This window comes from Zalophus californianus, chromosome X, assembly GCF_009762305.2.
Source record: "Zalophus californianus isolate mZalCal1 chromosome X, mZalCal1.pri.v2, whole genome shotgun sequence".
Taxonomy (NCBI): Eukaryota; Metazoa; Chordata; class Mammalia; order Carnivora; family Otariidae; genus Zalophus; species Zalophus californianus.
In genome coordinates this window covers 116,197,622-116,223,612 of record NC_045612.1, presented here as the reverse complement: position 1 = coordinate 116,223,612, position 25,991 = coordinate 116,197,622, and the positions used below count along the sequence as shown (strand labels likewise).

The following is a 25,991-nucleotide window of genomic DNA, read 5'->3' as shown; positions in this document are numbered from 1 at the left end:
TACCCTGGAAAGTCAGTTCCACATACACACGTACCAGCTTTCTCACAAGGGACACACATGGACAACACACATTCATACTCTCCTACCCGGGTTCTAAAAGAATAAAACCGAACTTATTTTAAAACTTTATTTCTGCAAAGCCAATCAACAAGTGTTGGAGGGAAAAAGTGTAAAAGTTATTCTTGCATATTTGGGAACAGCAAGCACTTAGTTTGAGAAAACAAGGACTTAAAATAGTTGAATCAAAGGCAGTACCCTGCTACTTGTATTTTAAAACAACCGAGATGTTCTCGCTCAACATTCCTTTCTTCCCTAAAAGCTACAATATGATACAGTACGCAATAGCTCACTTGAAAGTGCTAGAATCAGAAGGTAAAGAACGCCCTATGCCATCCCACTTACATTTCCTACTATACAATGCCTTTTTGGCGCTTGATAAACCAAGCATTCGTGTAGCATTACATACATTCAATAGAAACATTTCTTGTACTTTGGGTTTTAAGATCCTTGCCCCTCCAGTTCCGATGTTGTGACATCTGACTCTTCATCATTGTAAATATTTTCAGCCTGGAGAGGACAACCAAATAAAGGCACAGGTAAAACTCCCCATGGTTTTTACAAAATTTCCTAAAAACAGCATTTAAGTCCATCTAAGATTTTGGGATTCACTGGTCAGCGTGTTTCTGTGTTGGACATTTTTAGAGTAATTTACTTTGTAGTTTCCCCCCCAGTCTTGAATGAGGAAAACCCAGGGCCAGTGTTCTTATTTGGCAGGGGAGCCCACCTACACACCGAGCTGCCCACGCACTGCTACATTCTATTGTAAAAAGTGTTTTCCAAAAGTATTTCAAGCATCCCTGAGATGAAGCAATGGCCCCGCAGTTAACGAGAAGGTTAACACCACCTCAGAAATATCAGGTTCTTAGTACTCAGCATCCGAGAACTCGTGGCACTTTGCTTCATGCCCGTGACGCAGCAGACACTGGACCTACAGCAGTGATGCCAAGAGCCCAGCCGATGAAGCGGACGACAGTCACGCAAAGCAGAACAGAGGCTGTGTCCCCATCTGTGTGTAGACACAGATTTCTCCTGACCTGACAGGTGCATACTGAACTAAAGACTTGTTAAAATGGAGAAATGTCTTTTAAGATTATACAGGTACACCAAATTTAGAAAAGCAACAATCTATAACAAACATTTCAAATAGTTTGTTTCTTCTTTTCACTCAGGAAAAATAAATACTTTAGCTCACCATTTGCCATATCTGCATGATGTTATCCTCAGACACCGAGCAGATGACCCAAGGCTCATTGGGGTTCCAACTAAAATCTGATATCTTGGCGGTGTGTCCTCCATGAATAAACTGTTAATAAGAATTTTAAAAAGCCTTTGTTTCGTATCTTATGTAGAAGCTTTTAGAGCATCAGTCTTCCAACTGAGGTTTAAAGGGAGGGGTTTTACAGGCTTATACAACCTTAGTAATCTACCTCTTGCTTATTTTGCAAATTTTCAAACCCTCAAAAAAGGTGAAAGAACAGTACAGTGAATGTCTGGATACCCTTTGCCTACATTCCCCTGATACAAGTATGTTCACAGGTGCGTTTTCTTATACAGACATACCTAACTAAGCCCCCCGCCCCCCAAGTACTCACTCCACATCACCCAAAAGTAAGGACATTTTCCTATACAACCACAAGACCATTTCCATACCTAATACATTTAACATTAATTTACCTTCATTATCAAATATATGTAGTTCGGTACAAATAGTTAAGGCAGTAAATTTCCTTAAAGTTCTGTTATAGACTCTCAAAACTGGCCCACCCGAGTCGTCTTCTGGTTCTTCTGTAGCCTTGGCCTGTTCCCCCTTCTCCCTCTTGCTAAAAGAAAGGCACACCTCCCAGCCACCCTCCATCTTTCCAAGGTCCATCACTCAAGGTGGGGATTCAAAAAGCCAAACCAACCCGGGCTCCAAAAGCAAAGCCCCACAAAGGCTAAGCAGAGGGCTTTGCTGTGAAATGATGGAGGGGGCAAAGACTCCTTCCCTACAAGACACACCCTCATGGGAAGGCACTGGACTTTCCTTAGCTCAGAATTAAGAATCCGAAGAAACCATTCTCACAGGGACAATATGAATATACGGTTTTGGACTGAGAAGTCACACTTCCTGACAAAGTCTGATTGGACTCAGGCTGACAATTAGGTTACATGCAAGGTAACTATTTTACCTAATAATTTTTTTTAGTTGAAAAATGATAGGAGGAAAACAGCTTTTCAGAATTGTGTTACGGGGGACATAAGAGAAAATATGTTAAGACCACAGGCTTGGAATATATAAGGAGTCCTCAAATCAAGATATTGTTATACTAAAATTAGTTAGCATCCAGTTTACTACAAGTTAAGTGTCCCTTGATTTCAGGCTCTCTGGTGAAAGGAGCAAAATCCTAGTGGATCTCCTCAAGGACCATAAAATTGTTAAAGAACCATAATATACAGGGTACCCAAAAATAGCTGGAAACCTTGGAAACATGCCAAGTACAAAAATCAGTCACAAAAGACCACCTTATATTACATTTCTATGAACTATCTAGAATAGGCAAATCTAGAGACACAAAGTAGATCACTGGTTGCCAGGAGCTGAGGAAAGGAGCAGACTGGGAGGTGATAAAAGAGTAGAGTTCCTTTTAGAGGGGAAGGAAATGTTCTAAAACTGACTTGTGGCAATGGCCAATTCTGTGAACAGACTGAAAACCATTGAATTATATCCTTTAAATAGGTGAACTGTATGGTATGTGAGTTATATCTCGAAGTTTTTACCAAAGTAAAGTAAGTACAAATAGCTGGACGAAAACAACTGATAGCAATGCCTCGGCTAGAAAATACTTTAAAAACTATGAGGCCATGCATCACAGACAGACTTTTCAGATTAAGTCACTCAAAAAACCATAAACCATTTAGGTGCCGTCCATCGGTCTAGGAGAGTTTATTGAGAAATGCTCTTCTTTAATCAGCAGTGCACAGAACATGCTGGCGCGTCTGCGCGTCATCACAACCTTGTGTCACTTTCTGGCCACTGCTGTCGGGCGCGGTAACACACAGGACAAGGAGTAAGGGGATCTGGGAGGTTTGTGCCACATGGGCTTTAGTGAGCATCTCCTTTATGTACAGCTCACCTTCAAGGGCCGCCTTTACCTTTTAAAACGTGGTGGGCGAAGCCCAAGTGTGCCAAAAATTAGTACTGGCCTAAGAACTAAAAATAAGTCACAGAGGAAGGAATGACTAACTGCCACATAAATGGTGGAGACGAATGTGGATTCTGAGTGAGGAAGAACCACTGCTAAGTGTGACCATGCTCAACAGGAAGGGGACCTGAAGCATATACCGAAGAGCTCAGAAACAGGAAGAACAAGGAGCGACAGGACAGACACACCACAGAAACCTTCAAAGGGCCAAGGAGATGCCGAGTGATTCTATTAGGAGCAGGAGGGAGATGGTAGACACTTGGCACCAACAAGATCGAGAATGCTTTCGTTTTCGGGGCAGGGAACTTAAAAATCAGGTCACTAAAATATTTCTGTGCTGTTAGAAAATGTTTATTGCTAACCGAATATCAATACCTAGCACCCCCCCCAAAAAAAACCTCAGAAATACTACAAAGTGAGAATCAGTGAGAAATTATACTATTTTCCAAGAGCCCAAATGGTTCTTAAATATCCATAAAAACCTACTGTGCTCTATTTGTTATTTTCTTTTCTTTTTTTTTTTTTTTAAAGATTTTATTTTATTATTTATTTGAGAGAGAGAGAATGAGAGATAGAGAGCACGAGAGGGAAGAGGGTCAGAGGGAGAAGCAGACTCCCCGCAGAGCAGGGAGCCTGATGTGGGACTCGATCCCGGGACTCCAGGATCATGACCTGAGCTGAAGGCAGTTGCTTAACCAACTGAGCCACCCAGGCGCCCTATTTGTTATTTTCAATAAACGTCAAAACCCAGTCAGAATAACCTTCAAGACCTCCAATTTGAAATCATCTCCAAGAGCTAGCATTTGAAGTTCTGACTCATTTTCCAAATTCATGGATCAATGACAAGTAGTCCAATCTGCATATGACATTTCATCTTGCATAAGAAAGCCAATATATACCAGAAGTTCTGGAGGCCCATCTTCTGCATCTTCTGCTGACTGTTCTTCTCCAATTTTGCTATCAAGAAAGAACATAATGCTGTCATTACTGAAATTCTTGTAGACGGCATGAACGTTCACAAAACCAGCATCAGCCCACAAAGGGCATCTTAAAACATACACACTCCAGAAACAACTTATTTCTATAGTACTGTCAATGACAACTTCTATATTAATTACTGGTGGGAGGGTGGGATGTTCACTTTCTAGAAATGATAAGAGCTGTTCATAACTGAGGATGCAGCACAGAAAGTGTTAATAATAAATATTAATGTAAAATTCATTATTTTTAACTGTGGCTGTTTATTACACTGGATTTAAAAGGTGAAACATAAGATATAAGCCAAGGAAAGGCTAAAATTTTTTTCCTCTCTTAACTTCAATTTGTAGAATCTGCCAGCAGTCCCAACAGTGAAATCACTCAAGTTACACACCAAACAAATATCAGCCTTGATATCTAGCCCCAAGGTGGACTTTGCTAGTAAGAGCTGTTGAAAAAGCAACCAAAATACACAACCTTCCAAGTGATACTTTAGTTTTCTTCCCATTAAACTCAAACCAAACACATGGGACTGCTAGACAATGATGTATATCCTCTGGTCAGGACCATTTTAATCTGTAATTTTATCCAATGTAATATAATTTTAATAGTACATAAGTCATAAAAGCGTTAAGAAACTACAATGCCTACAAATTTACTACTGGCACCTTTAGGGACAATTCAGCTGCCAGGGCATCAGACTTTCAAAGCTTGCTGCTTCACTTCATATAACCACTAGAGTTTTCAGTTTCTAATTTTACTACTAAAATTGTTTTCAAATAAAATAGTGTATACTCAAATGTCTGCTTTAAAGATTCCCTACATTTCCAAGATTTGATCATGGCCAGAGTTTGTTCTATACAAACACAGAACATCAGATGTTCAGAAATTTTGCAATACAAGCATTTTATTCTAATGTTTTATGCTCTATACACTGAAGGACCGGCCTACGGTCTCTGCCTTGGTTTTAATAAACTAAAAACTTAGTCTACTTCAAAGCAATACATTTAAAAGAAGTATTTTAAATAAGTTATTTCTTGGTAATTATTTAAACTTAGGATAATGACATCTTAGAGGGAAGTATATATAACTGGACATCTTTATTAATGGCTCTAAAGGCTCAGACAAAAAAAAGTAAAGGAGTCTGAAATTAGTAGAATGGCAACTCTGAAATCAAGGTACTTTACAAAATTGGCAGGAACTCTATGAGCCCCAGAAGAACGTAAGCTCTGTTACAGCATGGTGTGTGCTTATCCCATCCCCAAGTGTATCCCCAGCAGCTACAGAGCCCACAGCAGGGGCTCAGCTCCTCAAAATGAACCAATGAAAGCACAGAAGAGCAAATGATAGAAACACCCTAAGAGTGCAGGCGTCACGTGAGCTCCAATGAGACAAGAACAGCTAACATCTATACCCCTTTCTATACCAATACAATTATGTGGATCGTTAAGACATACAAACGCCCCCAACTTCATGCCTGAATAACAATAAAAACTCTCATCGTATAAATTTATTTTGCATTCCATTTGCTGATTCACTTCTATTTTACAGAACAAAGACTCTTCAGGAAGGTACTTGAAAGTTGCTTTAATATCTGGCTTATTAAACTGGGGTCAGCAAACTACTCTCTACTTTATGAATTACATCATCTGTCAGATTAGCATACTTAAGCGGTTTCTTGTCACCGGACTCAAGAGTTACCTTAAATCCCACACATTCAGGCGGCGATCAGTACCACTTGAAGCCAGGATAGTTTCGTTATGTGGAGACCAGTGGACCTAGCAACACAGATTTGAAAGTGTGAAGTATCATCTGTTCCTATGTTTGTGGGTATTATTCTAATCCTTGAGATTTTTCCATCTTCTGTTCTGTATCCTCTCCTTTCAAGTGCTCTTCAACGGCCCATCTCCTCAGCCCGCTCTCCAGGAATGTGACACCCCAATACAGGGGGAGCTTGGCTAGGAATCCCCCTAACTATCCCAGAAGCTTTTCAACATTTCAATGAAGTGTACCTTAAACCTATGCAATTTGAAACCACATACAAGGCATTTTTTTTCCCCCACTAGAGGACCCACCACACTGGACACCTTATCTAAAGAATCCTTGGATTTCACTTTTTAAACTGATCCTGTTTTGCGAGACATTCTCTACTTCTAAAATCATAATCTCACAGAGCTCCAAGTTACTTCCCACTAGTTAACTTATACAGAAGAGGAACTTAAAAAAAAAAAATACACAGCATGCCTGCTATAAAAGCAAAAAGATTTTAAATTTCCCCCATCAAAAAGTTACTAAAAACCTGACAGAGACACGAGAAAACCACCACGTACCTGGAAAATTTCATCTTTATGAGATTCAAAGGTATGGAGTTTTAACTTTAAATTACGCAGATCCCATAAAGCTACAGTCTGAAGAAAAATAAATGAAAAGGAGTTCATTTGTGCACTTTACGTAAGAATTTTAGACTATCTCACTGTAGCATTAAGAAAACTGGATTCATAAACACCCAATATACAAAAACTGAGAAACCTTATCTGCAGAGCCAGTTGCAAGAATGAACTCGCTGTAGGGGTTGAATGACAGGCAGTTGACCTCGGCAGTGTGCGCATCCACCAGGTGGCTTGGCTTGGAGGTGGTATTGGACCTGGTGTCCCATCTAAAACAGAAAAGCACAAGGCACACAGCACAAGACGAAGCCACCCGCCCCTCCCTAGCTTCTCACACCTGTTTCCATGTCCGCACCACTCCACAACCCCCTTATCTCTGCCATGCTCGCTCCTTCACAGACACCCCAACCACATACAAAGCTGCCAATTTGGATTTCCAACCGAGTGACATATTCTAAACCTATAGAAAATAAATTAGGGCTATCATTTCCAGTTTGTTTATTAGATTCCTGTCTTAATACCAACTATTTCAAGCATACACCAACTACTACATATAGAATAACGTAACAGTTTGATACCTACAACATAGCCTTGTCAAATTTTACTATTTGGCCACATTTGCTTCAGTTACGAGTTTCTTTATGAAATAAAACACATTATAGGTGGCTGAATGCAGCCCTGTGGCCATGACCTGATATAATCATTCTCAGCCCTCATCTTCAAAGTCACCACGACACCGATTTTGACATTTACCACTACCAAGCATGTTTCTTCATATTTACTTATCTGTTTTCTTTTCTCGAGTAAAAAATGGTGTTCATTTATATAGCACAGTAACTTTTATGCAAAAAAGCCATTACACATGTATGGTTTCTTGTATGTCAATTATACTTCACTGAAGTTTTTAAGGCCAACTTAAAAAAAAAAAAAAAACAAACCACAGGCCACCACAATCACTGATGGTCCTTCAGGACACCCATATAGCAAGACCCCACTGAAGCTTCCACCTTACATCATAAGTTTCTGATCATCAGCAACGGATCCAAATAAGGACTCGTGTAGCAGATGCCAGGCCACATCCTCTACAACAGCCGAGTGGCCAGTGAAGATAGCTTTAGCATCCACAATCTTGCCTTCCTTTGGTCCTGCATTTATATCCCACAGACAGACAGTCTAAAGAAGGAAAAAGCAAACAACCTTCATTAAAAAATTATTTAACGACGGGGCGCCTGGGTGGCTCAGTCGGTTAAGCGACTGCCTTTGGCTCAGGTCATGATCCTGGAGTCCCGGGATTGAGTCCCGCATCGGGCTCCCTGCTCAGCGAGGAGCCTGCTTCTCCCTCTGACCCGCCCCCCCCCATTTACTCTCTCTCTCTCTCTCTCTCATTCTCACTCTCTCAAAATAAATAAATCAATCTTTAAAAAAATAAAAAAAATTATTTAACGAGGGGCACCTGGCTGGCTCAGTCGGAAGAGCATGATCTCAGGGTTGTGAGTTTGAGCCCCATGCTGGGTGTAGAGATTACTTACATAAACAAACTTAAAAAAATTAACTATATAAAAGGTAGAAATAAACACAAGAGAGAAGAAACAAGCAAAAGTGAAGCTTCTAAAACAGAAGAGTAGATACGCTTGTAGCATTCATCCTCTGAGACGCAGAGGCCAAGGAAAGGGTACGATAATGGGGACGGGGAAACCAAGCACGACGGCAGGCAAGGGACATTCAGGTTCGAGTTTCTACCGACATACCTTCAGGCAAGTATCCAAAGTTCATCTAGATTACACAACGCAACACTGAGAACCCAACATTCAGTATCTACTGAATACATATTTGTGTCCTCAAAATTCACACAGGGTTGGGAGACTGGAAATTAAAACTAAAACATGCTTCTTAAACAGCAAAAATATTTGGATAAGTCTTTCACTTCACAGTAGAAGCCACTACAAACATTAGGAAGTGGGACAGGTGAATAACCCAGAAACCCCAACTAGGCTATTTTGAGAGATCAAAGCTTAAGGGCCTGAGGACAGATCCCCACAGCACGCTCCTCAAAACATCAGCAGAACCCAAGGAGAGGCCATGGGCCTTCCCCAGGCCTCAAAGATCACAGATCAGCAGGCTCTGGGACCTGAGCCTTCAAATGACAATCATCACAAAGTTAAGAGGAAAGTTTTTATGAAAAAATATTGCAAGCTATCGGGGCGCCTGGGTGGCTCAGTCAGTTGAGCGTCTACCTTCGGCTTGGGTCATGATCCCGGGGTCCTGGGATCAGGTCCTGCATTGGGCTCCCTGCTCGGTTCTCCCTCTGCCTGCCTCTCTGCCTACTTGTGCTCTCTCTCTGTCAAATAAATAAATAAATCTTTAAAAAAATATTGCAAGCTATAAGGCAATGATTATCATCGAAACGATTTAAAATAAAAGGTAATTCCATTAAGGTGTATTTGCTGCAATAATTCCACTGACACTGGTATGGGGTTCATCTCTTTGAAAATCACTTTCTTATCTCAGTTTCTATAACGAAGCTATTTCCCAGTAATAGCTATTTACCCAATAACAAAAAAAAATAGTTTTACGTAATACACACACTTAGTCTTTGTTGATACACAGACACACAATTTACAAGCACTGAAGAGAAAGGAACATGTAGAGCTCTAGTCATCCTCCCCTGCTCATTTCAGAAGGATCCTGGGAAGATGAGCAAGATGCCTGGCACATGCAGTGCCCTTGAAAAACAGTCAGCTATTATTATAACTAGCAACTCCCAGCCTGGTGTCTTCAAAATGCACTAGTAATTAAGTTACTGAGCGTAACTCATCCTCCCTGTTTCAGGGACTCAACCACGCCCACTTTGAGGGAAGTGGAGGAAAGCTTCCTTTCGGAGAACTAAGGAAGACCCTTGCTTCCCAGCCTCTCTTGTGGCTGGAACAAGATGTTGGCTCCATCAGTCTGACCATGATTTTGAACTGTGAACATCAACAGGGAAATCTGTTCTCATGACTGCGAGTGTGTTGGGGGGTGCACAGCAGAGAGTAACATCCACTGGTCTCTTCTGTTTTAGGCCATTTTCTAGCCAGCACAGCAATTCTGTGAGCTACTCTGCCCAATGCCCTTCTGATAAATTCCTTTTCTGTTTGTATCAGCCAGAGTTGGTTTTGGTTGCTTGCAGCTAAAGATTCTTAACTGGGCCAATTATCCACTTTCAATATTTAAAAAAGCATAACAGAAATTGTGACCAGTAGAAATATAAAGAAAGTCTGTGACGGGACAGGCCCTGTTCCAGGCAGGAGGATATACTAAGGAAGAAGGTAAAGAACCTATGGCCAAGTTACAAGATGTTTCAAAAGCTCCAGAAGTCTACTCTCAGCTCTGGGCTGGTGTTATAGGAAACATGTTTTGCTTACAGTATGGGATCCATGAAGGAAGGTATGGAGCTGTACGTGGCAAGAATGCTACAAACATTGATCTATAATAAATTAACAAAATCACTTTGCATTTGTGTAGTACTTTTGTTAAAATACTTGTATTAAGGATGCCAAGATAACTCAATAGGGAAAGGTTAGTCTTCTCAACAAATGGTGCTAGAAAAAACTAGATAACCACATGTGGAGAATGAACTTGAACCCCTACCTCACACCATATACAAAAATTAACTCAAAATGAATAAAGGACCTAAATGTAAGAGCTAAAGTTGTGCAATTCTTAGAAGAAAACATAGATGTAAGAATCTTTGTGATGTTGGATTATGTAATGGTTTCTTAGATATGATCTCAAAAGCACAAGTGACAGAATAGAAACTACATAAACTGGACTCAAAATTCAATTTTTGGGCTTTGGAGGACATCACCAGAAGAATGAAAAGACAACCCACAGAGTGGGAGAAAATCTTTTGAAATCCTATCTGATAAAGGACTTGTATCCAGAATATATAAAGAACTCTTACAACGCAATAAAAAAACAAAATTTAAAAACAGACAAGGGATCTGAATAAATATTTTTCCAAAGAAGGTCTATAAATAGCCAATAAGCACATAAAAAGATACTTAACATCATTAGTCATCACCACCACCAGGAGATAAACCACCCCGCCCCCACCAGGACAGCTATAATAAAAAAGACAGACAACAAGTGCCGGCGAGGAAGTGGAGAAACTGGAAGCCTGGGGTACACATTGCTGGTGGGAATGTGAAGTGGTGCAGCTGCCTTGGAAAAGCTTGGCAGTTTTTCAAAAAGTTAAATACAGAGTTACCATATGACCCAGTATTTCCATTCCTAGGTAATTACCCAAGAGAAATGAAAACCTACATCCACACAAAAACTTATACAAAAATGTTCATATAGCAACATCATTCAAAATAGTCCCAAAGTGTTAAAAAAAAAAAAAAAAAGGAAAAAGCCCCAAGTAGAAACAACCCAAATGTCCATCAACTGACAAAGAATCACTTCTGGCATACCCATATAATGGATTATTCAGTCATAAAAAGGAGTGACATACTGACCTATGCTTCAACATGGTTGAAAAACTTATGCTAAATGAAAAGAAGCCAGACAGAAAAAAAGCACATATGATTCCATTTATCTGAATTATCAAGAAGAGACAAATCTACACAGATAGAAAGTAAATTAGTGGTTGCCAGGAGCTGGGGGAAGTGGGGAGTGACTGCTTAATGGGTATGGAGTTTCTTTTTGTGACATTTGATGAAAATGTTTCAGAAGAACTTTTTTTTTTTAAGATTTTATTTACCTATGAGAGAGAGAGAGAAAGCGCAAGCAGGGGGAACAGCAGGCAGATCCCTGTTGAGCAAGGAGCCTGATGCGGGGCTTGATCCCAGGACCCCAGGATCATGACCTGGGCCGAAGGCAGACGCGCAACAGACCGAGCCACCCAGGCGCCCCGATGAAAATGTTTCAGGACTAGATAGTAGTGATGACTGCACAACTTTGTGACTATACTAAAACCAATGAAATAAAAAACTAAAATGTAATTTCTGTTTATCAGGCCTCACAAACACTTCATAGTTTCCATTACAAAGATACACTTTGAAATAATGGGACACCTTTTGCCCACCTTCCTTCCATTCTAAGGCTGCTTCAAAAGAGCTCTGTGGAATTCTAAGGCTCCAGCAGGGCAGTATGATAACCATTGCTCTAAATCCTGTGAAAATGTTATCACAGTAATCAGGAGTATTATCTTAGGAAACCTTTCTCAACAATACAGCGCTCCTTCAGCGCACAGCTCTCCACGACAGTCTTTAAGTACATGAGATTAGAAAGAATAGGTCTCTCACATGATCATCCGATGCACTTAGGAGATGTCCACTCAAATTTGAATTCCAGGAAAGACCATAGCCTTCCTTTTGGTGGCCTCTTAACCTAAGATCAGGATTACATTCTCCACTTGGGTCTAAAAAAGAAAAGAAATACATTAACTACTAAGTGATTTTCTGTTTATCAGAACTAGTAAAAGCAATCCTTACTCCTCATTGAATGAGCCATAACATTCATTACAATGCTTGAAGAAGCATCACATACAAACGATGACTTAGGACTTGGTCTGACCCAGAGCCACCCTGAAAAGCTGTTCTCTGTGCTTCACTTCAAATACTCAATGCAAACCAAGTCTCAAGATCATAAAGTGACAGTTCCTTTGCAAAACCTAGTACTAGCTCCAACACAAAATACTGCAAACTCCAGCTATACCCTCAAATTTCAGTGGTGGCAACCTGCCCCATCTCCGGATCAATTTTTTTTCAAACCGGTTTGTGAGGAAAGAGTTAACACAGCAGGTCTGGTTGCTCAGTCCTTGCATGTCTCCAGGGTAGCCCGCAACCATGACTGACCCTTAGCCAACCCCTAGGAATGTGACCCTCACAAAATTCTTCATGTCACCGACTGATGAAGTTGTGTATGCCCAGAGCAGTGAGGCGTGCTGTAGCAGCTCATCAAGACTTGCAGGATTGTTTAGCAAGATTCATGATGTATCTGGCTTCACTGTTGGGGTCCTGAGTTGCCCTTACCATGGGTGGTCATAGAACAGAATGTTGCTATGTGATCAGAGCTCTATAAAAACACCAGATCCTGAGATTCAAATAGGCTTCCCTAAGCAGAGACATACATGCCCCTTTGGTCTGCTGCTAGAGAAAAAGCACGTTCTACCTGGCTCTGGTGGGGAAGGACTCAGAAGCCGGTGCCTAACCTCTCTAGACTCTGCCTGCTATCTATCTTTTCCTCCTGCTTTTGCTCTGTACCCTCTGCTGTAATAAACCCTAGCCAGGAGTATAACCTGTTGGGAGGTCCCGTTACATCAACTGAATTTTGAGGGTGCTGACGGGACCCCTGAAACCATTTTTAAACCTTTAAAAATTATAGATTATACTAGTCTGAATGATCTCAAAGCAATTATCTCAAATCAAGAAAAATGTTCAAGCAATGGCCTGATTTCATCACTACATACCTGGTTTAGCAGGGTGCTTTGTATAGTCAAAAACCAGCACATCAGAAGATGGTGTTTTTGTAGCAATGATGTGAGGATTCTGCGGCATGTAACGAGCACGATTTACTTCTCCTTCATGGTTAATTTTAATTTCACATTCGATTTTTCCTGTTACAGAACCAAAGCCACCAAATTCTAATGTGAGAAAAAAGAAACACATACACTTATGATTAAAAACCACAAGTCATTTAGTGTAATCCACCCAACAGATTTTAACCTGACAGAATACAACACAAATTAGAGAACACAAAAATACGGGTTTTTTTTTTTTTTTAAGATTTTATTTATTTGACAGAGAGAGACATAGTGAGAGAGGGAACACAAGCAGGAGGAGAGGGAGAAGCAGGCTTCCCACAGAGCAGGGAGCCCGATGCGGGGCTCAATCCCAGGACCCTGAGATCATGACCTGAGCCGAAGGCAGACGCCTAACAACTGAGCCACCCAGGTGCCCCAATGGGTTCACTTTCCACTTGGAATTAATTTATTCTCAAAGCCCATTTGAATTGGAAAATGTTGATAGCTATTTTATGCAAGTTAATTGTTTCACCTTGGATTTAGAATAAAGAACTGGCCTCTTTCAGTTGTGAAGAGGATGTAATTATTCCCTAAAATCAGAAATCCATGCTAACTAACTCCCCCCCCCAACCCTAAGACATAGACATATTGGTTCCACCGATATCGTGGATACCAAATTCAACTGCCAGTGGAGTGCCAAAGCTAAAACGAGGGGGCTAACCTCTCTATCTGGTGTGTAAGTAAGACTACAGTGTTGAGGGGCGCCTGGGTGGCTCCGTCGTTAAGCGTCTGCCTTCGGCTCAGGTCATGATCCCAGGGTCCTGGGATCGAGCCCCACATCGATCCCTGCTCAGTGGGAAGCCTGCTTGTCCCTCTCCCACTCCTCCTGCTTGTGTTCCCTCTCTTGCTGTGTCTCTGTCAAATAAATAAATAAAATCTTAAAAAAAAACTACAGTGTTGAATAGTTATTAAAAAGGCCTTGGAAAAGCAACAAAGTCACATAAAAAGTGTAAGGAACTTCTGAGAAGCAGCAAGATAATAGCAGAAAGAATACAAGTAGAGAACATCTAAGCAGATAAGGACAAATAAGATCATTTTCTTTTCTTGTGTTCATAGATTAAGAACTCAAATAGTTGCTAAAAAAAAAACACAACTCGAATAGCTGCTGACCCTTAAAAAGTTGGGAGGTTTCATATTGTAACTGTGTTATTTCTTCCTGACCTATATTGCTGCTTCTCTGCATATTCCTTTTTTGTTCCCCCTGTGTCTCAGGTTAGGGAACACTAACTCAAATGCCTAATGGAGCCAGGCAGGTAAAACAAGTAAAACAGACTAGCTGGGTCCTGGAGAAAACCAACTGAAAGCAGCAAACCGTTTCTCAGTTTCAGTCAGCTCTTGCTGTATGGGAATGCTTAATGAACACTGGCTCCTATGGTTTAATATTGGCATTCAGCCATTCTTCTCTGTGGCAAACATAGCTTACACAACCATATACACAATCACCTCTTTCCCTCTTAGCACGGTCCCTTTCCATCCCTCCCATGTCAATTGGAGAAATTGGCCCAGCCTTTCTAAGATTGCCACTCATCCTGAGACTCTGCTTCAAACCTGCCTCGACCTTGCTCTTTCAACCTACCACCCAACCCTCCACCCACCCCTCGTGGACTCCAAGGGCTCTAACGTTTCTAATATAAAGACACTCAAGTTCCCTAATTCCTTTACTTAAAACAACCTGAACAGCTCTCCTCTTTAAAAAAACAAAAAATGGATTTCCAGGTAAGATTTACTTTCAACACAGGGCCTTGTTTTCTCAAATTCAAAAGTTTGAAAATAAAAACCACTATTTTGGGGCGCCCGGGGGGCTCAGTCGTTAAGCGTCTGCCTTTGGCTCAGGTCATGGTCCTGGGATCAAGCCCCACATTGGGCTCCCTGCTCAGCAGGAAGCCTGCTTCTCCCTCTCCCACTCCCCCTGCTTGTGTTCCCTCTTACTGTGTCTCTGTCAAATAAATAAAATCTTCAAAAAATAAAATAAAATAAAAACCACTATTTTAATAATAGTATGCATTAAAAAATACCGTAACTGAAAATAAAAATAGGTGTTAACCGTGAATTATTTCAGTCACTTGTTGGAATGCAATACACTGAACAAGTGACTTCAGTAACTTAATACATCCATAAATTATGCGCAAATTCTTAAGCCAAACGTCCAATAAATACATACTTTAGGATTAAAAGCCACTAAAAATTTCTGATTACAATATTTACAGAAATAATGCATAAGGTCATAGGGAAATGGACTGTGAACTGTGGCAGTGGCAAATGGATAAAATCATTTTGGAAAATAGTTTTATACTATTTTAAGCTGACAATGAATATACCATACGACTCAGCAATTCCACTCCACTAGATAAATTTTCCCACATGTGTACAAGGAGACATGGCAAGGATGTTCACTGAAGCACTGTTTATAAGAGCAAAATACCAAATAGATGCAATCCAACTGCCCCCTGGTAGAAGAATGAATAAAGTAAGGTTTAATCACAATGGAATACTACACGGCAGTTAAAAGGAGATAGATATCTACATGGTATACGCACATACACTAACAGTACCCAAAGAAAAAAGCTGGGGAAAAAACCCTTTATATATATTCACTATTGTATGAGTAATAAAAATACAAGCAGTTAAAAATGGCACACTAATTTCAGGACAATGATAAATTCTTCAAAGGGAGGCAAGTTAGGAAAGCAGTATGGGGTGGCAGGACTTTATAATGTTTTATTTTCAATAAGAAAAAAACTAAATTCCTTAAAATGTTAAGATTAAACCTTTCAGGGCCGTGCAGACAGCACTAACCCAACAGGTCTGGTTGCTTAGCCCTCATAACTCTGTGGGACACTGGGACCATGAATGACCCTTGGCCAAGTCCTAGGAACATGGACCTCAGAGTGTTCTTAACGTCACTGATGGATTGATGATTTTGTGGTGTACACCTGGAGCAATGGACCATGCTGTACCAGTTTGTCAGGGTTGCTTTGCACAAATACCAAGATTGACAACATGCACCTGGTTTCATTACTGGGGTCCTGAGTTTCAGTTGTCTTTTTTTTTTTTTTTTTAAGATTTTATTTATTTATTTGAGAGAGAGAATGAGATAGAGAGAGCATGAGACGGGGGACGGTCAGAGGGAGAAGCAGACTCCCTGCTGAGTAGGGAGCCCGATGCGGGACTCCAGGATCATGACCTGAGCCGAAGGCAGTCGCTTAACCGACTGAGCCACCCAGGCGCCTGAGTTTCAGTTGTCTTAACTGGCTGCCAGCAGGATGTGCCTGTGAACACAACCCCCACAAAAGCCTCAGATCCTGACACTCAGATGGGTTTCCCTAGGCAGAAGAGAGATTCTGCACATGTCCCTGTTGTTTGCTGCCAGAGAGAAAGCACATCATGTGCGGCCCTGGAAGAGACTTGTGCCAGACCTCCCTAGACTCCCTGATGTGTATCTTTTCCTTGTTGCTTTTGTTTTGTATTCTTTACTGTAACAAACTTTAGCCACGAGTATAATTTGCTATGAGTCTTGTGAGTCCTTCTAGCACAATGACCAACCTTGGGTGATGGTGGGAAGACCAAATCAGGGGAATGTATGTTTGGAGAAAAAAGGAAGTCAATAGCTTCCATAAAAAAAGCCATTATTAACTGGCACATACACCTCCTGACTTTTTGCTATGCAAACCCAATGCATATTATTACTTTTTACCAAAATGGGTACTATAATCATACAAACGAGTTACTCAATTTATCTTGGATACCTTTCCATACTAAGGCATACAGATTTGCCTCACTGTGAGTCTGTGTTAAATTTCAGATTTATTGCATTCTTAGGAACTGCTGCATAGTAATTCATACCACAATGTGTTTAACCAATTTCCTATGAACTAACATCTAAGTTGCTAGGTTGATCTTAATTTTTCAATCCTGCAAATAATGCTATTGTGAAATCCTTGTGCACATGTGTGCAAGTAGTTCTATGAGATAAACTCCTAAAAGTTAAACTGCTAGGCTAAAAGATATTATTAGAAAACTGTAATAATATATTAGGAAAGAAGACACACTCCCTTAAACATCAATACTGGAATATATGGTATACTTACCACCCTTCTCACTGTCACAGTGGGAAGCATCAAACTGTGCATCATCGTTCGGAATATGGACTCGAGCAACCACGAGATGATTCTGCTCATCAGATGTGTGAGTCCCCAACACCAGCCAATGAAGGGCATAATCCTTTCCTTCCGGTCTGTTTAGAAAAGAAAGAAAGTCACACTAACCCTACAAGAAATCAGTTGCTAACAAATTCAGTCCATCACCAATCATACTCATAATCACTGACTTCTCACCTAAAAAATATCTTCCATTTTAATAAACTAGACACTTCTAATTTTCCAGTAAGAGGCAACAAGACAGAATGGAAAGTTTAAGCACTGAGCCAGAAAACTGGGTTCAAATCCTGGCTCAAACTAAAATTAACTACATTCAATTCTTTAAATCACAACTTCTTGGGGGCCCCAGTTTCTTCACCTAAAAAACAGGTTATGAGTGCAAAAGGCATGAAAACTCTTTATTAATGTTCATGGTGCTTAAAGTTTATGAAATGGGGATTCTCAATTTTATGGGGGGAGGGGTATCTTTGTTACTTTGCTCTATGGAACTTATTTTGAGGCTAAAGAACCTACTGATGCTTCTTGGCACCCTGGTCAAAAGAGTGATTTTTTTACATCTGTATCTATTAATGATGTTTTCCCATTTGTAATATCTAGAATAGCAATTTGCACCTGTGCTCCATGGTCCCACCTCAGTGAAGATGGCCAAGACATAAGGCTCTGGGCCCCAACACCAGACAAGTTAGGCTATTTATCTGTTTCTAAAGTTCAATTGTATAAAGGATTAATAGATTTTTAAAAAGGCTTGAGGGTTGCTTCTACAAATGTTAATTTACTAATAACTAAAAAAAATACAAGATGAAATTTTACCAAGATTTGGCTTAACGTAAAAAAGAACAATAAATACATACACAACTCCAAGAACAGAATAACGCAGCCAATGGCTAAGCAATAGCAACTTGTTTGAAAAAAGACATGAGTCTTAGTCAATGTATGTTCGGGGGCCAAAAATAGGATATAGCTATCAAAACAGTTAATTCCATCTTAGATGAACTTATATGGGGAGGGGGGAGGCAATGCATGTGAGCGCTCACCCACTTATTTTTATTTTTTTTAAAGATTTTATTTATTTGACAGAGAGAAAGACAGCCAGAGAGAGGGAACACAAGCAGGGGCAGTGGGAGAGGGAGAAGCAGCCTTCCCGCCGAGCAGGGAGCCCGATGCGGGGCTCGATCCCAAGACCCTGGAATCATGACCTGAGCTGAAGGCAGACGCTTAATGACTGAGCCACCCAGGCGCCCCTCACCCACTTATTTTTAAATGAAAAAAAAACTTGGAAAATTAGGCTCTAGGGCGCCTGGGTGGCTCAGTTGGTTAAGCGACTGCCTTCGGCTCAGGTCATGATCCTGGAGTCCCGGGTTCGAGTCCCACATCGGGCTCCCTGCTCAGCAGGGAGCCTGCTTCTCCCTCTGACCCTCTTCCCTCTCGTGCTATCTCTCATTCTCTCTCAAATAAATAAATAAAATCTTTAAAAAAAAAAAAAGAAAATTAGGCTCTAAGCAACGTACTTTAGGAGGACTGAGACAAAACAAAATCTTTGTAGCTCAAAATGAAAGGGAACTTAAACATCTCATTACAACCATTTGAAGAGAAATAGGAATGCTTGAGAGAAGGGAGGCACTGCAGAGCATTATTAAGGCTAACATAAAAAGGAAGGAAGTGACTTTTTAGGGGGTTAAACAGAAAAAAGAGGACCTTTCTAAGGAGCAGGGTCCCAACATAGACAGGAGAATCTAAAAAATTCCTCCACTCTAAAATTCAATTCATATATCCCCTGACACAATAATCATACAAGGATTTTTTTTTTACTGGAAATCCTTTCATCTCCATGATTAAAATACAAACTTATTTTCCTGAACCAATCAATATTACAATGTTTTCCTCCAACGCTAAATGCACCTTCTGCATTAGGCAGAAGCACTAATGTTAAAAGACCTTGTCCATTTTCAGTGCCAGCATCCTTTGATCACTTGGACTTCACTGCTAAGAAATTCACCTAACAATCACAGATTATCACAAGGTTATTCTCAGTAGCACTGTCTTAGTGGCAAAAGACTGATAACAACCTAAATATCCATCAATAAAGAACTGATAACATAAATTATAATATATTCATAAATGGAATTCTATGGAGCCCTTAAAACAAAAGAGCGTATCTAAGCATGCTGATAGGAGAAAATCTCCAGTATAAACTACTAACTGTAAAGTCAAGTGAATAACTTGCTACCATAAAAAAAGAGCGGAAGGGCACCTGGGTGGCTCCGTTGGTTAAGCGTCTGACTCTTGGTTTCCGCTCAGGTCATGATCTCATGGGTCCTGGGATTGAGCCCCCTGTTGGCCCCCGCACTCAGCCAGGAGTCTGCTTAACTGTCTCTCTCACTCTCTCACCCTCTGCCCCTCCCCCTGCTCATGTGCACATGTGCTCTCTCTTAAAAAAGATGGAGGGTAGATAAGTATATATACTTATTTCTGGAAGGATGGGTAAAAAAAAAAAAAGCCAAAAATGACCCTCTGCTCTGGGTAATAAAACCAGGAGAATAGGGGACATGGAAAGGGAACTTGTATTTCACTGCATGCACTTTGTACCACCTGAATTTGAGTGATTGCAAAGATTTTTAAATAGAGTGTTAGTCTCAGTATGTTTAATAACAAATTATTTAATAAAAGATATAGAATAATGAAATTATTTCTTAGAAACACCTAAATAAAAATTTTTACAAGGCAAATCCACTATGTGGACAATTACCTAACTCAGTTTAAGGACAAGAGTTCAGAAAGTGCAAGTAATTATTAGGAAGTATGTTGTATGTAGTATGTAGGTAGAAAGCAGGTCTTGGGGCGCCTAGCCTAGGTGGCTCAGTCGTTAAGCATCTGCCTTCGGCTCAGGTCATGATCCCAGGGTCCTGGGACTGAGCTCTGCACTAGGCTCCCTGCTCAGCGGGAAGCCTGCTTCTCCCTCTCCCACTCCTGCTGCTTGTGTTCCCTCTCTGTCTCTATCTCTGTCAAATAAATAAATATTAAAAAAAAAAAAAAGAAGGCAGGCCTTATGAGGTTGACTAGGATCTAGTTCCTCAAAGACTCAGGGAGTTAAGAGTAGCCAACATTTCCAGTGTTCCATACAGTAACAAAACACAATCACAGTCCCTTCATATTCCAAACAGAATCCTGCAAAAGCACCACAAAGCCATCCTCAACATCCAAGAATGCAGGCTGGCTGGCATTTTCTTGCATTCCCAGAGCAACTGCACATCCCACAACCAGATCCCACTTCTTTGTATGCAAAGAACACCATGGAATACATAATTTAAGGTATTTTCTGTTAAGTTCTTAACTGTTAATATAAAAGCAGTATGGGGGGAGGCTGGCTGGCTCAGTAGGTGGAGCATGTGACTCTTGATCTCAGAGTTGTAAGTCTGAGCCCCACGTGGGGTGTACATATTATTTAAAAACAAAAATCTTTATCTGGGCCAAGAACTTACAGATTTATCGTCTTTAAAATTGTTACACAAAACATATCATAGGTAACATTTTCAAAAGACATGAATAAGCAGTTTTCATTGGAATCCAAATAGAGAAACACAATTATTACACTCTAATAAATTATTTCTGAATACAAAGGGGTGGGAAAATCAGCATCAGTCACCACTTACTGCATACTTACTCCATGCCAGCACTTTAACAGTGCATGATCTTATTTAATTCCCTCAAAAGCAGGCAGTCACAACGGCCAGCACCTCCACTTATCAGCTTGGAGACAGAGACTAACCAACGTGCCCTAATTTAGCTACTAAGAAGCAGGGGGCAGGATTCAAACTCCAGTTTCTAACCTTAGAGTCCCACCCACCCCCGCTGTTTTCTACTGTTAAGGTAGGTCAAAAAGATCCAAAAGAATGTAAATTAAGCTGTTAAAGCTTTTAATTTAATTAACAGCAATGCACAGAGTCAAAAATACATGGTGCTGGGGCGCCTGGGTGGCTCAGTTGTTAAGCGTCTGCCTTCGGCTCAGGTCGTGATCCCGGGGTCCTGGGATCGAGCCCCGCATCGGGCTCCCTGCTCCGCGGGAAGCCTGCTTCTCCCTCTCCCACTCCCCCTGCTTGTGTTCCCTCTCTCGCTGTGTCTCTCTCTGTCAAATAAATAAAATCTTAAAAAAAAAATACATGGTGCTCAAAATGAGAACCTGAATACCCTTAAGTATTTCATGCTCAAAATTGTTATGTCAGTGCTCAGAAGTCTCCATTATTTATTTATTTCTTGGCTACTCTTCCTACATCTGTGTATCTACACTGTGATTTTTGGGAACCCCAATGGAAGCCCCTACCTGTAAGGAAGACAATGTTTGCATATGGAGAATCTGGCCACTGAAGGAGTAACCTTATATAAAATTTACTTGCTCTTATTTTCATTACTTGTCTCAAAATCCCCTTCCTAGTTTTGTTAGTCCTCATTAAATTATATGCTCACAATACCTAAATTTAATAGTTTTAAAGTACATGGCCAAGTTCCTACTAGAAAAAGCACAAGCGCATAAGAAAGGTAGTCTAATACAGGGCTTGCCTCAACTCTGGGATACTCAGTTTGGGCTCAAAATCACCTTCCACCACTTACAGGCTGTGTGATCTTGGGAATTTTACTTAACGTCTCCACCCCCGTTTCCACAACACAAGGATGATAAAAAGTAATCACAGTATAGTTCTGAGTATTAAACCAAACAAGGGGACACAAAACTGTTCAGATGTGCCAGGCCCTATTTTAAGTGTTCAATAACACCAGCAATTATTACCAGGGAAATTTTAGAAATGGCTGAAAAGAACACTCTTATGAAGACCAACAACAGCCTCAAAGTGTATTCCACCCTATTAGCCAATAACATCTTTTCTTTGGTGAACTGTTGCTAAATGGTTTTCCCCTTTGTCAATTAAAATCTATTCATATGGGGTAGCTGATTACATGAATGTGCTCACTTCATAGAAATCCATCAAGCCATATGCTTATGATTTGTGCACTTTTCCATACATACCCTATTTTTCAGTAAAGTTTTAAAGAAATCCATTAGTCTGGGCCCCCCCAAAATGCCACTCTTTATTTAAGCCCAAGAAATATCAAATATGTCAGGTGCTTCCCACGAATATCATTAATCACACTTTATCCCCACACTTACGTATCAGAAACCATCCCATAAATCACGTTTTGAAAATATAAATCACCTGCCACTCCATCCAAAGGCTAAACTGATTACACGCTCATGTTCTGTGTGTGAAATGCCAAAACTAGGAAATTAAGGACAATAGTTAAATCTATGCAAAGTAAAAGTTGCCAGAAACCCTTACTTAGTCACTTCAGGAAGCCACTGAACGGTAAGACTCGGCCACTGAAGAGCATGGGTCATAACCAGGTCATAGAGAAACGGTGTATTCTTCTTCCAGATTTTATATTCTTCATTGATGACACGCTCCTCCACAGTATCTTCAAACACTGAAATTTGGAGAAAGCCCATACAATTAAGTGGCTGAGAGAAATCGAAGTCAGAATCTGTACACAGATACTGGAGGTCACCTCGAGATGGCCACACCTAATCCACTCAGCTTTACCTCTAATTTGGACACGAACTAACTGCTCTTCCAGAATGTGGAGAAACTATTTATTAACACCAGGAAGCTTATTTTTTGCACTTAGAAATCAATACCGCTTGCGTATACAGAATTGGGTAATTACACAGACAACGATTTTGTTTCGCCAGTTACAGCTGTTCGCACCTGTTCTAAGATGACGACCCATATGCACAGGGGCTCCAAGACCCACCCGGAGAGACGAATCCACGTGTAGCAGAAACCCCTCGGCCCGCTCCCTCCATCCCCCACCAGGAGCGGCCTCCGCTCCCACGAAGCCCGCGTCAGCAGCCATAGGCCGGCGTGTTCCAGAATCCCCCGGACAAGGGCCGCGACCCCGAAGCGGTCGACGCGCGCGCGTGGAAGGAGCAGCCGTGTCCGCTTTCCGGTGGCGGAGGCCGCCTCCGCCCGAGAGCCAAGGGCGCCGAAGGGAGCGCCGCCGCCGGGGGGGGGGGGAGGGGGATTGGGGGGGCGGAGGGGGAAGGGGGCCCAACCCGCGGCCCCACGCCCGGCTCCGGAAGTGCTCGGAGCCCTCCGCGCCGCGATCGCGTACCGAGTAGGCCCCTCGAGGCGCGCGCCTAGCCTCGCGCCCGGCCCCGCCCCCTGCTCCTCACGCCAATTCGCGCCTTTCGCCGGCGCGTGCCGCGGCCTCGCGCGCCCGCCGCCCCCCGCGGTCCCGGCGCGCGCCGCCCCGCAGGGCCTCTTACTCTCTTTACTCGCCATCTTGCGTCGGGTCGTTCGCCCCTCGCCGCCGCTTCGGACTCCCCTAGCTAGCCAACAGCAGCCCAACCGCAGGCGTTCCTGCCTCGCCCAGGCGCGTCACACTCTTCTAGGTCTCGAAGCGTGAGCTCCGTCTTACAGCCTGGGTGCTTCCCAAACGCTGCGTCCTTCTCTCCTGCCTCCTCCCCGCTCGCGGGTACCGAGGTCTGAGGCGCTCTTCTCTCTCTCTCCAAACTTGGAACGAGACTTTTCAACCCGCGCCTCCCAGCCCGCCCAGGCAGCTGAGCGCAGGCGCATCCGCCCTGGGAAAAGTGAGAGGCGGCGGAGAGGCGGGCCTGGGAGCCAACGGCTCGGTCGTTTCAACCAATGAGGCGCGGCAGGCAGGTTTCACGCGGCATTTGGAGGCGGGCTTCTGGGGGTGGGCGGGGCGTTCCGCGGCAGGAAGTTGGCAAGGCGCAGGCGCGAGGACTCGCCCAGCGCTCCCAGGGCCGGGCGCGGGGGCGGGTTGGGGGGCGCGCGGGGGTGGGGCGGATGGGGGCGCGGCGTGCGGGCTGCGCGGGGGCCGCGAGCCCCGGGGCCGCGGGGCGTGGCTGCTTGCAGCGGCCGTGGCGGTGGGGTGGGGGGGGCAGGGAGACTGTCGCCGCTTAGCCAAGCAAAATCTCAGAGCGAGGGAGGAAAATGGTTTCTAGTCTCGAGAGATTACTGTGCCCTCAAAATCTCCCCGATAATCACGGGCATGCAATTCTGTGCACCCTGAAAGGTTTCCCCCCGGCCGACTGGCTTTTCCTGGGGCCCGGTCGAGCTGAGGTGGGGTTCGTTGGAGGCGAAGGGAACCTCTTAGAGGCCGCGGGCGTTTTTGACTGCTGAAGCCGCTGGGCCTCCCCGTTAGGCTAAACCTGCGGCCTGTACTGGCACAGGCCGCCGACAGCTCAAAACTGACTTGAATAACATTTTCGTTTGTTCGCACATTTGGGTCCTTAAAATGATTTGCGGCCTCTCGAACTGCAGAGAATTGTGTCCCTACCCCGGCGTTCTTGTCTCCGTCCCAGTCCTGGACCCTGCTGAGTCATTCTTGTCACCTGCAGGGGTCCCAGAGCGACCCCACTCCACGATGGTGAAGCTGGGGAGAGCTGCCCTAAGCTGACCCGGGATGGCTTGCTTGAGGCCTGCTCTACCTTAGAACTTGGTAGCCCCTGAGGAGTGCGTGGGAGTGAGGGGAAAGTGGGCTGCAAGGCCAGAAGGGCCAGAGGGTACCGGGCTGGGGGAGGTGGCCAAGATGCCTACGTGCAAAGGGAACCTCAGTGTACATCCAGACTCGGAGAGAGGCTCCCCCTGCAAAAGCACCCCAGAACATTTGCTGCCTTGATATTTTCCAAGTGCTTTCACGAGAGTGACCCTGGTGATCCTCAGACGAAATTGTTCAGTTGCCGCTGTGATGCTCACTTTTCTGATCAGGAAACAAACTCAGACGTTACTCTAGTCGGTGGCAGAACCAGTAATATTACCTTATATAGAAATTTACTGTCTGGTGTCTCTGCTTTCCAATAGGTTACAATTCATTATTATAACACTCTGCCTTCATGTCAGGCCCAGGAATCTTGTTAGGGACTTAAAGCTGGGGTGGGGCGGGGCAGACGGGCAATGCGGCTGGAGAGGGCCTAGGGTTGGAAGGTGTTTAAATAGCACAGCTCTCATATTCTAGAACACTGCTTGGCAAATGTTTTTCTGAAAGGGGCCAGAGAGTAAATATTTTAGGCGTTGGGAGCAACTACTCAGCCCTGCCACCTTACAGTGAGAAAGCAGCCGCAGACAATATGGATGAACCTGGCTGTCTTCCAATAAAACTTTATAGACACTGAAATTTCATATAAATAATTTTCACTGAATTTTCATATAAATTTCACCTGCCACAAAATATTCTAATTTGTTTTTTAACTACTTTAAAATGGAAAAATCATTCTTAGCTCGTGGGTCATACAAAAACAGGTGGTGGGTTATATTTGGCCAGAGGACTCTAGTTTGCCCACCTTGTTCTAGAATAATTGTCTTTTTAAAAATATTTTTATTGTTACGTCTAGAATAATTGTCTTAACAGCTTTACTTCGGTGGGAATGTCCTCATGTGCACAGCAAGAGAAGGCTTGGCAGACAATTTCCAGTCTCCCTTTAATCTATTTTACTTAATATTTGTTGGGTAGGCATGATTTCCAAACCTATTACATGTGTAAAGAGTTGAAAGAAGGGGGCGCCTGGGTCGCTCAGTCGTTGGGCGTCCGCCTTCTGCTCAGGTCATGATCCCAGGGTCCTGGGATCCAGCCCTGCATCAGGCTCCCTGCT

The 25,991-nt window shown here is 42.6% G+C and overlaps 1 protein-coding gene across 2 annotated transcripts; it reads right to left on the bottom strand.

Annotated features, from left to right (window-relative positions):
- Positions 1 to 113: 113 nt before the first annotated feature.
- RBBP7 (RB binding protein 7, chromatin remodeling factor) lies at positions 114 to 23,959 on the bottom strand. 2 transcript variants are annotated; one of them, XM_027607570.1, is made up of 12 exons: positions 23,643 to 23,959; positions 22,657 to 22,801; positions 17,261 to 17,406; positions 13,059 to 13,232; positions 11,893 to 12,008; positions 7,620 to 7,780; positions 6,750 to 6,876; positions 6,551 to 6,628; positions 5,922 to 5,998; positions 4,142 to 4,199; positions 1,253 to 1,363; positions 114 to 567 (listed from the first exon to the last, which is right to left on the bottom strand). In XM_027607570.1, the coding sequence occupies exons 1-12, from the start codon at positions 23,656 to 23,658 to the stop codon at positions 499 to 501; spliced, it is 1,278 nt and encodes a 425-aa protein (XP_027463371.1). In that variant the 5' UTR covers positions 23,659 to 23,959; the 3' UTR covers positions 114 to 498. The 2 variants fall into 2 exon arrangements, with proteins under 2 accessions (XP_027463371.1, XP_027463370.1); XM_027607569.1 differs by lacking the exon at positions 23,643 to 23,959 and adding an exon at positions 23,083 to 23,245.
- Between the last annotated feature and the right edge of the window lie 2,032 nt (positions 23,960 to 25,991).